A 15,563-nucleotide genomic window follows, 5' to 3' on the forward strand; every position below is an offset into this window, starting at 1 on the left:
CTCCTGGGTAAAGATACGCAAGAGAAGACACCACGAAACAGAAGCCAGCTCTTCAGACTTCAATCATTGTAAAGATGAGCAAATATTTATGTGTAGTAAGCAAATTATTTCTTTAAAGTAGGCCTAATGGCCAAATATGCAAAATATCAACTTTCTGTCTACCCAGGTGTATTAGAAATGTTTGACCACTGAAATCTGCATTTAAGTTCATATATGCATTTAAGAAATCCTAGTTTTTTCCCCCTAAGTTTCCTTGATGGTTCGAAGGTTAAGCGCTTGGCTGCTAAACGGAGAGGTTGGCAGTTCCAACCCATCCAGAGACTCCGTGGGAGAAAGACCTGGTGATCTGCTACTGTAAAGATCAGAACCTAGAAAAACTTATGGGGCAGTTCTACTTTGTCAGATAGGTTCACCACGAGTCGAAAATCGGCTGGACGTGTTATAGGGGAAAAAACACCTCCATGTTTAGTAAAGCAAAAAGAAAGTTTTATTTGCCATATATTCAAAAGGACAAAAGTTGAGAAGCAGACAAAGCACGTGTTGCCTGAGCTATGTCTGCCTGAGTCCGAGGAAATATTACAGAGTAAGCAGAAATGGGAAAATGGACAAGCATGGTACCACAGCCATGTCTGTCCGAGTCCAGTGAAATTACAGGATAGACAAAAGTGGGAAAATGGACAAGCATGCTGCCACAGCCATTGTCTGCCTGAGTCCAAGGAAGGTTATGGAGTCATCAGTATATAATAACATTACAAATGTGCAAAATAATTGAAAGCTTCATCTTTTCACAGATTGGCTAGAAACTGTCATCCTACATTTTGAATTGTCTTTCTTAACAATCATTGGTACAGGTTTCAGTAAGGACAGTCAGGAGGGTCTTCATTGGTCTAACAAATTTCTATTCACTAAATGTTAATAGCAAAAGTTAAGAGTGGAAAGTCTTTTGTGTTCTGGCTTATGTGAAAATTTCCCTAAAAGACACTTTCCAAGATTATTCTATTGTCTTTATACCTCAGGGCCCAGTTGATGTGTCCTTGTGAGTCCTTGTGAGCCCAGCTCCAGCTGGGTCACATTCTCTATGGTCAAGGACAGGCAATAATGACTCCAATATTATTTCCTAAGTCATTCCCTCCTTTCGATTGGACATTGGAGATACCACATCTATGAATAATACCTGGAACTTAGTCGAGGTCCTAGATGGCGACCTTGGCAGGTTCTTTAAAATTACGGTGCTGGTTTTCCACTGAATACCATCTGGTTCTTCACCAGGATCTTAAGTAAGAGCAAAGTTCTCATCAATTATATTGTTCAAGTGAACAGATTCAATGTATACATTTTAGCCCGAGGACTTCTTTTGCCTTTTAGGTGTGTAAGACAATAGGATAAATTTTATTTTGCCTAATATTACCAGGATGCAGACTAAGAATATTACCTGCAGTAGTGCAAATAAATCTGGTGATTGTAAGGGTGTTACAGTGTGTAACCAAGTAGTTTGTTATCTAATGCTATGTATACCTTGTTCTTCTCCTGTGTTATTTATCTAAATGCAACAAGAGGCATTTGCTACAGCACATATTACACTTTTGTGGACCAATAAATAAAACTGTAAGGCTATTTTGTCATCTCATGTCTCCTTGGCTTAATGAGGTCAGAAATCACTGTTGTGTTTCCATCTCACTGGCAACATAACTACGTCTGTTATTTATCTCAAAGTGATTGATAAATTTCTTAAAGTTTTCTCCAATTCACATATACTGTAAGTAGGAATTAAATTTACCAACCATTCCCTGAGTGTTGGACCAGTGGGCTTTCTTCTGGCTCTCGTTTTACAAAGCATAACAAATTAACATTACCTTCCTAGTATTTACTACGAATATCTAAAGATAATCTTAAAGTTCTCAAAGAGTATTCATTGTCCACAGATTCACTAGGAATCTAAACAAGAGATTATCTACATAAATTCACTATTATTTGGAAAGGGATCATCTAAATTTGCGTAGTTGGATCTACCACACAAAAACATATTATCTATAAAGCACACAAAGTTTGTCTCAAGAAAACAGAAGGCATGGAAAAATTTACGTATGACAAACAAGTTTCTATTAAAAAATACATGATTAGCAAGATAATATAGGATGGACTTCTCCTGTTGGAGGTCTCCAGTTAATCTGTTTAAAATATACTAAGTGCTTTCCCTGAGCGCAAGCTGCCTTTCCTTGGGTTACCTATTAACAGTCATGGGTCACTTACTCAGAAGCAGAAGTGGAATCTAGACAAAATGGAGTCTGAGCCATGAGGTTGATCTCTTCTGAGAACCTGATTTCTTTAAGATACATAATTTTCTATATAGCAAGAGGATAAGAGTTTAATTACAAGCATTAGACAGGTATTTCATACAACAATGTCTTAATATTTGGAGTCAGTTTCTCAAAACAGACTGAATTCTTCAAAAAAAAAAAAAAAAAAGTACAATGCCCAGAGCAAAATGGTCTTGCTAGTTTATCTGGAAAATTGTTTGACTCAAAGTAGCTTCAGGAATCAGTTTTTTTCTCAAGGCTCGAGGTTCAAAAGGACACCCAAAGGTAATGGCCTATGTAGGCTGTCCCAACCTCTATGAAAGTCAGATATCTGAATTCCAGGAGAATTACGTACAACTCTCTCATGGTTCCCTCTTTTGGATCAGGATCTTGTAATAGAATCTGTGATTAAAAATGTTCAATAAATGGTAATTGGGGCATCATTTGGTTCTTAAGATCCCATGCACCATACAAGCAAACTAGGAAGTAGACTAGAAACACTAATACTAGGCCAATTGTCTGAAATAATCAGCATCAGTAACTGTTTTTCATGTGTCTCTGTAGAAACCACATTCTGCAAAATCTACGATTGTGTATTAATATAAATACAGCAACATTTACTATTAAGGCACAAACTATTTCTTGAGAGAATAGAAAATCTAATGTTATTTTAATGTGTAAAATCATAACTCAAATTACAGACACTTTTCTGGTTACGATATTTACAACTTTGTTAAGTTTACTAATAGGAACTTCTAATTCAAGAGTTAAAATAAGTTAACCCATTTGTTTGATAATTTAGGAGAAAAGATAAAAATGGTTTCTTATATATACAAAGTAGGACCTGAAAACATTTCTTATTTCCAGAAAGAAAGACCTTAAAATATCAGAAATATTTTTATACAAAACCCATAGTATCATTTCGTTGACTCAGTCTTATGTAGTTAAATTCTGTTGTGATTCTGGATCGACTGCAGTCTACAAAACCATCAGCTTCTGTATAGAGTTCTGGAAATCTTGATTGAGTCTAGTCAAAGTCTTTTTTCCAAGTTTAATATAGTCTATCTTTTTTGTTGAGATACTCTGGTCAAATGTTTTCAGAAAATCAGCAAAGTAAAAATTCATCCATAGATGACAAAACTTATTATGGCCATGATTAATTTATAAGCGTAACTCTTAATAGTCAAAGACCTGATAGAAATTAATTACAAGTGTAATGTAAAGGCCAAGTATAATCGGTTAGTATAATCTAAATATACCCATTAAACATTTTTTTATTAACTTTTATTGAGCTTCAAGTGAACGTTTACAAATCAAGTCAGACTGTCACATATAAGTTTATATACACCTTACTCCGTACTCCCACTTGCTCTCCCCCTAATGAGTCAGCCCTTCCAGTCTCTCCTTTCGTGACAATTATGCCAGCTTCCAACTCTCTCTATCCTCCCATCCCCCCTCCAGACAGGAGATGCCAACACAGTCTCAAGTGTCCACCTGATATAATTAGCTCACTCTTCATCAGCATCTCTCTCCTACCCACTGTCCAGTCCCTTTCATGTCTGATGAGTTGTCTTCGGGAATGGTTCCTGTCCTGGGCCAACAGAAGGTTTGGGGACCATGACCGCTGGGATTCCTCTAGTCTCAGTCAGACCACTAAGTATGGTCTTTTTATGAGAATTTGGGGTCTGCATCCCACTGATCTCCTGCTCCCTCAAGGGTTCTCTGTTGTGTTCCCTGTCAGAGCAGTCATCGATTGTGGCCAGGCACCAACTAGTTCTTCTGGTCTCAGGATGACGTTGGTCTCTGGTTCATGTGGCCCTTTCCGTCTCTTGGGCTCTTAGTTATTGTGTGACCTTGGTGTTCTTCATTCTCCTTTGCTCCAGGTGGGTTGAGACCAATAAACATATTTTTAAAGAACTTTAGGTGTAACATATAACAAGCTTCAGACAATCTCATATAGCCAGGATATACTAAGGCTACACCAAGATTATCAAGTCTTTAAATACCTAAAGAGTAATAAAAAATAACTTCGTAGTGTTACCTGATTAGGGTCCACTCATCTCCTTAATAAACTTTCTGTTTCTGACTTGAAGTATGTTTCATTGGCTCGAATTTCGCAGGCCCTGGTTCCGTTTCCCTAAGGACCATGCCCTGGAGCAGTCAAGCCAATGAAATTACAGAATAGATGGAAGTGGGAAAACAGACAAGCATGCTGCCACAGCCATGTCTGCCTGAGTCCAAGGAAGGTTACGGAGTCATTAGTATACATTAACATTGCAAATGGACAAAACCATTGAAAGCTTCATCTTTTCACAGATTGGCTAGAAACTGTCATCCTACATTTTGAATTGTCTTTTTCTTAGCCATCATCGGTACACGTTTCAATAAGGATAGTCAGGAGGGTCTTCATTGGTCTAACAAATTTCTATTCACTAAATATTAATAGAAAAAGATAAGAGTGGAAAGTCTTTTGTGTTCTGGCTTACGTGAAAGTTTTCCTAAAAGACATTTTCCAAGATTATTCTATTGTGTTTATACCTCAGGGCCCAGTTGATGTGTCCTTGTGAATCCGTGTGAGCCCAGCTCCAGCTGGGTCACATTCTCTATGCTCAAAAAAAAAAAAAAAAAAAAAAGCTCAAGGACAGGGAATAATTACTCCAACATTATTTCCTAAATCAGACGGAACCTCGCAACAAGAAGAGGCTTTTCTCTATGCTGCTAAAAATGACAGAGGTAGTTCAATCCCAATTCCCAGGGGAAGCCACTGAACTCCAACCAGGTCACACAGTGAAGCCCTGCGGTTCCACGCGCAAAGCCTTCTTCCGCACGGAGAGCCCCAGAAACCGGAAGTGGGCGTGTCCGTCCACAGCCGACCACCATCTTTGGTCGCGGTGTGTGGTGAGTTTTGTGTGTACAGGCGTCCTCCCTGATCCAGTACAAGGTGCAGCTCGCAGGACCGTCGGAATAGGAGGGCCCACCCGGAGTGTAAGGGCGCTACTCTAGCTCTCCTGTGCGGTCTTAGCGTCTTCGCCTTCTCTAGCCTGCTGCAGAGCTGAGCGACTGCTCTTATCCACCCTGTGCCCCGGCCGCCGCTTTCCTTCAGCCGCCTTCTCCGAGAGCCCGGCTCACCCCGCCGGCCTCTGCCTGGTCCGCGGCAGGTTTCTGCACCGCCGGGGTCAGGAGGGCCCAGTCCATGGGTTGGACCTGTGTCTCTTGGTGCATTAACAGGTAAGTGGTGGAATCCTCGCTAAGCAGAAGCGTTGTTCCCAGACCAGCAGCATCAGCTTCACCTGGGAGTTTGTGAGAAATGCAGGGTCACGGGCCTCGTCGAGGCCCAGGATAGTTGGCCTGAGTCTAAATGCCCTGCTCCCTCCCGCTGCAGTCTCTGCTTTCCTGCTTCCCTTTGTTTTGTGTGCTTCCTCAAGGCAGGACTTTTGTGGAGTATTGCTAGTCATACAAATAGGAAGAGTATGGTGATACATATTCTTATTTCTTTAATGACCGTAGGTGTTTAAGATACAGGGAGAATTAAAAAACATTAGTTGGGACTAGTACGTGCATTTACTACCATGGGTATCTCAACTTGAGGATTATTCGAGCAAATAAATTATTCAAGGCAATATATTCTGGGAGGAATATATTTCATCAATTCTAGAAGGCATACTGTTCCTCAAACAATTTCCTTGGCAGTAAGGCAGACATTTTTGGTACGATGGTGCGAGAAACAATATGACCAACCCTAGTTGGTCTGATGTAAAATGATGTGGCAGGACAAGCTTACCATAGACACTGAGCGATTTATGGAGATTACACACCCAGTTCTTTCTCTGAGATCTTAAGGCTTGGCTGAGACAGGATCTGTGCCAGATTGGATGCTGGTGACTCAAACACAATTTCTGCCACAAAGAGCATACTTCGTGGTAGATTCAAGGCTTCTTGAAGCAAAACCCAGGCATAATCCCAATGTCAGTGCAGGGAATATTGGGAATGAAGACAAAATAGGAGGCATGTGTATTAAAACTCATCAAAAGACTTGAACAGATCCTAGAGGACCAGTCACACTAGTGTGTTGAGAAAACTACTTCATCCTTTATAATAATTATTTGACAAAATACTGTTGCTGAAACATGATACATGAACTTTTAGAAAGTCATGATCTATAGTAAATATTACCCAATTAGGGTCCGTGACCTGGAGCAGTCGAACCAATGGAACATACTCCAAGTCAGAAAGAGTGAGAAAGTTTATTAAGGAGATGTATACATCACCAGGAACCTGGCAGCAACATAGGCTGCCTCTATGGAGTCCCAAAGAGCAGTTTTACATTACAGCTTGTATGGAATCTTCCAAGGGTTAGAAATGTCTTTGTAGTCTGCAGTTGGTCTGGCTGGAGGAGTTATTCATTACAAGGTAGTGACAAAAGACTCTATCAGGCTAAGGAGGGACACATCAGACACCTGGGCTGTGATTTTCCTGTTGGAGGTTGAAGTCACAGGTGGTCAGACAGAACAAAAGTTATTTGCGTCAGATCAAACAAAGAACAAAGGCATGTGAAGGAGGGGGCAGGCAGAGGAAGGAGAACTTGTAGGCTCATCATGGTGTTAGGTATATCTCAGTCACCCATTTTGAAAAAGGAGGAAACATGCTGGGGAGTGTTAGGGTCACAAAAATGTTAAACTTGTAAAAGTGAAACTTAAATTGATGAGTAAATAATCTATGTGACATCTACATTAAGAGGAGAAAATGTTTCCTTTTATACCTAATATTGTAGAATGAGGTTGGTATGTGTTTATCAAGTGTATTGAATATAACAGCAACAACAAGGTATCGTTTTACATAGAACAAAAGGTAGGAAAAATAGATACTAAAAAGTCAAGCAGCAGCCGCATATACCATTTCAAAAATTTAAAGTGCCTAAATTTAACTGTCCTATTGGGAGATCATTTCTGTTTTCATACTATTTGGAAGTATAATTCACGGGAAATTTTGTTATAGAAGTAGTCTTGTTATCTTTTTTATTCTTCATATTAATAACCAGTGATACAAAGCTATTTACTTTTTTTTTTAATTTTTATTGTTCTTTAAGTGAAAGTTTACAAATCAAGTCAGTCTCTCACACAAAAACTTATATACATCTTGCTGCATACTCCTAATTGCTATTTACTTTAAAAATACAGTGCAAGCCTGTGCTCTGGAAGGCTGAAACCTGCTCTGTCTTAAATGCAGATACCCTCAGGGTAGAGCATTGCTCTGAGCCTGAGAGGAAGCCCTGCCCAGGGAAAGAGTTAAAGGCCAAGAACTCTGTCATTCCGTTCTTATCCAAAACTGTCTACCCCATCTTTTTGCATTTCAGGTCACAGGTGTGGCTCAGGGAGAACTAGTCCAGCCTAGGCAGCTGGGTACCTACAATGAGCATCTTGCCCATCCATGCTGTCGCAAGTAAGGATTTCCATTGCTCCAACTGGCTGTGTGGACCAAACAGTATTCATTGGCCTCCAGACTGCCCAGTGGCTCTGCATCCGCTCCCATCCCTCTTTCTACGTGGCTTCTTGGGCTTACAGAGGATATTCACTTAGACTTCCAGAAGCTGGAGGAAAGAAATGGTGAGTACTGCAGAGAACTGGGGTGTTCTTACCATAAGGGGATGAGACTAGGTAACAATTGCTGGGGGACCAGCTGTGTGTTCTGGGTCCTGTGGTCCCTCAGTGAGGTAAAAAGGTGGCAGAGGAGGCTGGGGGACTAATTCCTAAGAAGCTTCCTAAGTCCCTGCTCCACTCCCACTGGGCCTTTCCTGTAAACGTATGTGGATTCTCAAACCTGTGACTGGAGTCACCTTTCATATGTGACTTTCTGAGCTGGCACCAGGGGGTGAGAACCTTGGGCCTTGTTGCTTTGTGTTAAATGACAGAATCTCTCCTGACCAGAGTCTAAAGATGGAGAAGATCTTGCTGAGGAGGCCGGGCCCCAGGCCCTCCAGAGCCATCCTTGTCCCATCACTGCAAACAGTGTTCCTGGCTTCCCCCAGGTAGTGCAGTCTTTTCTGTGCAGTTCTCTGACTGCAGTGCCACCTCTCACACTATGTGATGGAGTAAAAAAGGGGAGAGAGAGTTAGTTGGGGAAAGCCCTGTTTGTGAGGTCCTGGATGGGGCTTGGTGCTCTCATGTTGTCACCAAAGGCATGAGGCTGTGGCAGTGAGTCCAGCTGGTAATTTGTGGGGTCTCCAGACCAATCCTTTTTTCTAGTAGGTAGTGCTTTTGCACTGAGCCTCTTAGATGTGTGAGAAGCATGATTCTTCAGTGTAGGTCCTTGTCCTCCCATCTATCTGTGACTAGAGCTGGTGTTAAATCCCTGTAATTTTTTACTGTTCTCCACAGTCTTGAATTAGAATCTAAAATTACAGTGTTGTCTTTTGCTAGAGAAACTTAGCCTGTGAGATGTGTGTATCTAAGTTCTTGGGTTTACAGGTTCCACTGGAGGAAAATTTCTTGATCAGTTGTGTTTCTACTGAGAATTTTTCAATTTAGTAGATATAAACTTCTCAAACACAGAGGAGTGCCTATTACAACTGATGTAAAAGTTACTCTAAACTTTACTTAAACCATGAGAAGGATCGTAAAGGTTCCTGTTATATTTAACAAATCATGCCAGAAGTCTTAATTTAATTTGTTAAGCATTTTAGCTATTTTTCAAAAATTTTTTATTGTGGTTTAAGTGAAAGTTTACAAATCAGGTCAGACTCTCATATAAAAATTCATATACACCTTGCTATATATTCCTAGTTGTTCTTCCCTTAATGAGACAACAGAGTACTTCTCTCCACCCCGTATGTCTCTGTCTGTTCAGCCAGCTTCTGTCCACCTCTGCCTTCTCATCAACCTTCCAGACAGGAGCTGCCTACATAGTCTCACTTGCCTACTTGATCCAAGAAGCTCACTCCTCACCAATATCATTTTCTGTCTTATAGTCCAATCCAATCCCTGTCTGAGGACTTGGCTTTGGGAAGGGTTCCTGTCTTGGGTATTTCAACCATTTTTGAAACATTCTCCTAACAGATAAAATGGAAGTACAGACTCCCTGGTCACTGTGTTTAGAAAGAGAGCTGTAATTTACCTTTTTATGATGTGTAAGGATGTATTAGACCATTTAATGAGAATTAGGTGTCCTAAATGATTAACGTTGAAATGATTTTGGAATTACAAACACGAATTCCTGGTAAAAAGACATTAAATCTCACATTTGGTTTATATCACGATTAAAGGTGCAGTTTATTTACTTAAATTGTGTTTTTCCAGTAGATAAAACTGCAAAGTTCAAAACTCAGTATGAACTTGAAAATTTACTTTGTGAAAACTTGTTCTCACTCTTGTCCTCATCCACCCATTCCTCTTCCATCACCTCTCTTTATTTATTTTTGTTGAGCTTTAGGTGAAAATTTAAAGCTCCCGTTAGTTTCTCATACAAAAATTTTTATACATATTGTTATATGACACTAGTAGCAATTATAATGTGACAGCACACTCTCCCTTTCTACCTCTGGTTTCCCATGTCCATCCTGTCCCTTCCTGCCTTCTTATCCTGCCTCTGGACAGGAGCCACCCATTTGGTCTTGTGTATCTGCTTGAACTAAGAAATACACTGTTCACGAGTTTTATAGGCCAGTTTAATCTTTGTCTGAAGAGTGGGCTTCAGAAATGGTTTTAGTTCTGGGTTAACAGGGTATCTGGGGGCCATGGCTTCAACGTTTTCTCCAGTTGTAGTCACACCATTAAGCCTGATGTTTTTATGTGAATTTGAGTTCTGCACCCCGCTTTTCTCCTGCTCTTTCAGGGACTCTGTTGTGTTCCCTGTCAGGTCCCTCATTGGTGATAGCTGGGTACCGTCTAATTCTTCTGGTCCTCAGGCTGATGGTGTCTCTGGTTTTTGTGACCCTTTTTTCTTTTGAGCTAATATTTTCTGTGTGTCTTTGGTGTTGTTTATTCTCCTTTGTGGGTTGGGATCAATTGATACGTCTTAGATGGCTGCTCACAAGCTTTTGAGACCCTAGATGCCAGTCATCAAAGTGGAATGCAGAACATTTTCTTAATAAACTTTGTTATACCAGTTGACCCACATGTTCCCCAAATCCGTGGTTCCAAGCCCCCAGCCCCTGCTACTCTGTCCCTGGAAATGTTCAGTTGTATTCAGGAAACTTCTTAGGTTTTGGTATAGTCCAGTTGTGTTGTCCTTCCCTTCACCTAAGATAATCCTTGTCTACTCTCTAGATAGTAAATTCCCCTCTTCCTCCCTCCCCACCCTCATAACCGTCCAAGAACATTTTCTTCTGTGTTTAAACCTTTTCTTGAGTTAATAGTAGTCTCATACAATATTTGTCCTTTTGTGACTGAACTGATTTCATTCAGCATAATACCTTCCAGATGCCTCCACCCTGTGAGATATTTCCCAGTTCATCATTGTTCTTTATCCTTTCATAGTATTCCACTGTGTGAATATACCATAATTTGTTTATCCATTCGTCTGTTGATGGGCACCTGGGTTGTTTCCATTTTTTTGCTGATATGAACAGTGCTTCAGTGAACATGGGTGTGCATTTATCTATTTGTTTGATGGCTCTTATTCTCTGGGATGTATTCCAGGGAGTGGGATTGCTAGATTGTATCATACTTCTATTTGTAGCCTTTTAAGGAAGCGCCAAATCTAATTCCAAAGTGGTTGTACAATTTTATGTTCTCACCAGCAGTGCATAAGTGTTCTAGTCTCCCTACAACCTCTCTGACATTTATTCGTTTGTGTTTTTTTTCTTTTTTTTGATTAATGGCAGCCTTGTCGGAATAAGATGGTATCTCATTGCAGTTTTGATTCGCATTTCTCTAATGGCTAGTGATCTAGAGCATGTCCTCATGTATGTCTTAGCCGCCTGAATGTCTTCTTTGGTGAAGTGTCTGTTCATATCCTTTGCCCATTTTTTAACGGGTTATCTTTTTGTCATTGAGGTTTTGCAGTATCTTTTCGATTTTAGAGATTAGACCCTGATCAGATACGTCATAGCCAAAAATTTTTTCCAGTCTTTGCTGAAGTCTTTGGATGAGCATAAGTATTAGATTTTTAGGAGCTCCCAGTTATCTAGTTTTTCTTGTGGTATGTGTGTTAGTTGTGGTTTGTATTCTGTTTATGCCATGTAGTAGGGCTTCTAGGGTTGTCCTATTTTTTCTTCCATGATTTTCATTTTAGATTTTATATTTAGGACGTTGATCCATTTTGAGTTAGTTTTTGTCCACGGTGTTAGGAATGGGTCTTGTTTCATTTTTTTGCAGATGGATATTCAGTTATGCCAGAACCGTTTATTAAAGATACTGTTTTTTTTTTTCCCCCCTATTTAAAGGACTTTGGACCTTTGTCAAATATCAACTGCTTATTGGTGGATGGATTTACGTCTGGATTCTCAATTCCATTCCGTTGATGTATGTATTTATTGTTGTACCAGTGCAAGGGTGTTTTGGACTATCATGGCAGTATAATAGGTTCTAAAATCACGTAGTGTGATGCCTCCCACTTTAGTCTTCTTTTTCAGTAATGCTTTATCTAGGGCCTCTTCCCTCTCCATATGAAATTGGTGATTTGTTTTTCCATCTCGTTTGAAAATGTTATTGGAATTTGGATTGGGATTGCATTGTATCTGTAGATTGCTTTGAGTAGAATTGACACTTCCACAATGTTGAGCCTTCCTATCCATGAGCAAGGTATGTTCTTCCACTTATTTAGGTCTCTTCGTTTCCAGCGGTAATGTCTTGTAGTTTTCTTTGTATGGATCTTTTATGTCTTTGGTTAGATTTATTTCTAAGTATTTTATCTTCTTGGGGGCTATTGTAAATGATACTGATTAGGTGATTTCCTTTATGAAGTTCTCTTTGTTGATGTAGAGGAATTCAGTTGGTTTTTGTGTTTTGTCTGGTATCCTGATTCTTTGCTGAAATCTTCTATTAGTTCCAGTAGTTTTCTTGTGGATTCTTTAGGGTTTTCTATGTATAAGATTATATCATCCGCAAATAAGGATGCTTTCATTTCTTCCTTACCAATTTGGATACCAAAAGAAATTTTTTTTTTTTTAAACTGTGCTTTAAGTGAAAGCTTACGATTCAAGTCAGTTTCTCAGACCAAAACTTATACACACATTGTTATATGACCCTAGTTGCTCTCCTTACAATATGACAGCAAACTCCTTCTCTCCACTCTGTATCTCCCATGTCCATTCAGCCAGCTACTGTCCCTCTCTGCCTTCTCATCTTGCCTCCAGACAAGAGCTGCTCACGTGGTCTTGTGTCTTCTTGACTAAGAAGCATGCCCCTCACCAGTATCAGTTTTTGATAGTCCCATCTAATCTTTGTCTGAACAGTTGGCCTCAGGAATGGCTTTAGTTCTTGGCTAACAGAGAGTCCAGGGGCCATGAGATCTGGGGTCCCTCCAGTCTCAGCCAGACCATTAAGTCTGTTGTTTTCACTAGAACTTGAGGTTTGCATCCCACTTTTCTCCTGCTCCATCAGGGATTCTCTGTTGTGTTCCCTGTCTGGCAGTCATTGTTGGTAGCTGGGCACCATCTAGTTCTTCTCTTCTTAGGCTGTGGAGTCTCTGGTTTATGTGACCCTTCCTGTCTCTTGGGCTCATATTTTCCTTGTGTCTTCGGTCTTCTTCTTTCTCCTTTGCTCCAGGTGGATTGAGACCAGTTAATGCATCTTAGATGACCACTTGCTAGCTTCTAATACCCCAGACACCACTCACCAAGGTGGTATGCAGAACATTTTCTTAATGTACTTTGTTATGCTAATTGAGCTAAATGTCCCCCTGAAACCATGGCCCCCAGGCCCCTGTTACTCTGTCCCTGGAAGTGTTTGGTTGTATTCAGGAAACTCCTTAGCTTTTGAGTTAGTCCAGTTGTGCTGACTTTCCCTGTATTCTGTATTTCCTTCCGTTCACATAATTCTTGTCTATTATCTAGATAGTAAATTCCCCTCTTCCTCCCCACCCTTATAACCATCAAAGAATATTTTCTTCTATGTTTATACCTTTTCTTGAGTTTTTATAAAGGTGGTCTCATACAATATTTGTGCTTTTGTGATTGACTAATTTCACTCAGCATAATGCCTTCCAGATTCCTCCATGTTTTGAGATGTTTCACGGATTCATCATTGTTCATTATTGTTGCATAGTATTCCATTATGTGAATAATTTGTTTATACATTCCTCCGTTGATGTGCATCTTGGTCGTTTCCATCTTTTTGCTATTGTAAACAGTGCTGCAGTGAACATGAGTATGCATATATATATTCATGTGAGGACTCTTTTTTCTCTAGGATATATTCCAAGGAGTGGAATTGCTGGATTGTACGGTAGTTCTATTTCTAGCTTTTTAAGGAAGTACCAACTTGATTTCCAAAGTGGTTGTACCATTTTACAATCCCACCAGCAGTGATAAGTGTTCCAGTCTCTCCACAACCTCTCCAACATTTATGATTTTGTGCTTTTTGGATTAATGCTAGCCTTTTTAGGGTGAGATGGTAATCTCATTGTAGTTTTGATTTGCATTTCTCTAATGGCTAATGTTTGTGAGCACTTCCTCATGTATCTCTTAGCCGCCTGAATATCTTTTGTGGTGAAGTACCTGTTCACATTTGATCATTTTTTAATTGGGTTATTTGTCTTTTTGTTGTTCACGTTTTGCAGTATCTTGCAGATTTTATTGATTAGACACTGATTAGATTTGCCGTGGCGAAAAATTTTTTCCTAGTCTCTAGTTGTCTTTTTACTGTTTTGGTGTGAAATCTTTGGATGAGCATAAGTGTTTGATTTTTAGGAGCTCCCAGTTATCTAATTTCTCTAATGGTGTTTGTGCATTGTTAGTAATGCTTTGTATAATGTTTATGCCATGTATTAGGGATTTAGCATTGTCCGTTATTTTTTTTTCCTCTGATCTTTATCATTTTAGTGTTTATATTTAGGTCATTGGTCCATTTTGAGTTGGTTTTTGTGCATGTTGTCAGGTATGAGTCTTTTTGCATTGTTTTGCAGATAGATACCCAGTTATGCCAACACCATCTGTTAAAGAGACCATCTTTTCCACAGTAAACAGACTTTAGACCTTGGTCAGGTATCAGCTGCTCATAGGTGTATGAGTTTATGTCTAGATTACCAGTTCTATTCCATTGCTTTATGTATCTGTTGTTGTACCCGTACCGGGCTGTTTTGGATAACACAGCGGTATAATAGGTTCTACAATCAGGTAGAGGTCTCCTACTTTGTTCTTTTTTAGTAATGCTTTACTTATCTGGGGCCTCTTCCCTTTCCATATGAAGTTGGTGGTTTGTTTCTCCATTGGAATTTGGGTCAGGATTCCATCACGTGTAGATCACTTTGGGTTGAATATTTTCACAGTGTTTAATCTACCTGTTCAATCTGTATGCTGAGCAAATAATCCGAGAAGCTGGACTATATGAAGAATGGAGCATCAGGATTGGAGGAAGGCTCATTAACAACCTGCATCATGCAGGTGACACAACCTTGCTTGCTGAAAGTGAAGAGGACATGAAGCACTTATTAATGAAGATGAAGACTACAGCTTTCAATATGGATTACACCCCAACATAAAGAAAACAAAAATCCTCACAACTGGACCAATGAGCAGCATTTTCATAAACGGAGAAAAGATTGAAGTTGTCAAGGATTTCATTTTACTTGGATCCACAATCAACAGCCATGGAAGCAGCACTCAAGAAATCAAGAGATGCATTGCATTGAATGTGTTGAAGAGTAAAAATGTCACCTTGAAGACTAAGGTGCACCTGACCCAAGCCATGGTATTTTCGGTCACCTCATATGCATGTGAAAGCTGGACAATGAATAAGGAAGACCGAAGAATTGACGCCTTTCAAGTCTGGTGTTGGCGAAGAATATTGAATATACCATGGACTGCCAAAAGAACAAACAAATCTGTTAGAAGAAGTACAACCAGAATGCTCCTTAGAAGCAAGGATGGCAAGACAGTGTCTTATATACTTTGGACATGTTGTCAAGATGGATCAGTCCCTGGAGAAGGACATCATGCTTGGCAGAGTACAGGGTCAGCGGAAAAGAGGAGGACCCTCGACGAGGTAGATTGACACAGTGGCTGCAGCAATGAGCTCAAGCGTAACAACGATTGTAAGGATGGCTCAGAACCGGGCAGTGTTTCATTCTGTTGTGCATAGGGTTGCTATGAGTCGGAACCAACTCGACAGC

General features: G+C 40.0%; 1 protein-coding gene across 3 annotated transcripts in view; it reads left to right on the top strand.

Annotated features, from left to right (window-relative positions):
* Positions 1 to 5,139: 5,139 nt before the first annotated feature.
* LOC126072189 (zinc finger protein 345-like) overlaps positions 5,140 to 15,563 on the top strand; it is a 112,364-nt gene continuing 101,940 nt past the window's right edge. The window contains exons 1-2 of one of the 3 annotated variants that reach the window (XM_049876981.1): positions 5,140 to 5,525; positions 7,651 to 7,900. In XM_049876981.1, coding sequence (XP_049732938.1) covers positions 7,898 to 7,900 — 3 coding nt within the window. In that variant the 5' untranslated portion in view covers positions 5,140 to 5,525; positions 7,651 to 7,897. The remainder of the gene's footprint in view (positions 5,526 to 7,650; positions 7,901 to 15,563) is intronic. The other 2 variants (XM_049876978.1, XM_049876980.1) reach the window with 2 other exon arrangements.

Source organism: Elephas maximus, chromosome 3 (assembly GCF_024166365.1).
Source record: "Elephas maximus indicus isolate mEleMax1 chromosome 3, mEleMax1 primary haplotype, whole genome shotgun sequence".
NCBI lineage: Eukaryota > Metazoa > Chordata > Mammalia > Proboscidea > Elephantidae > Elephas > Elephas maximus.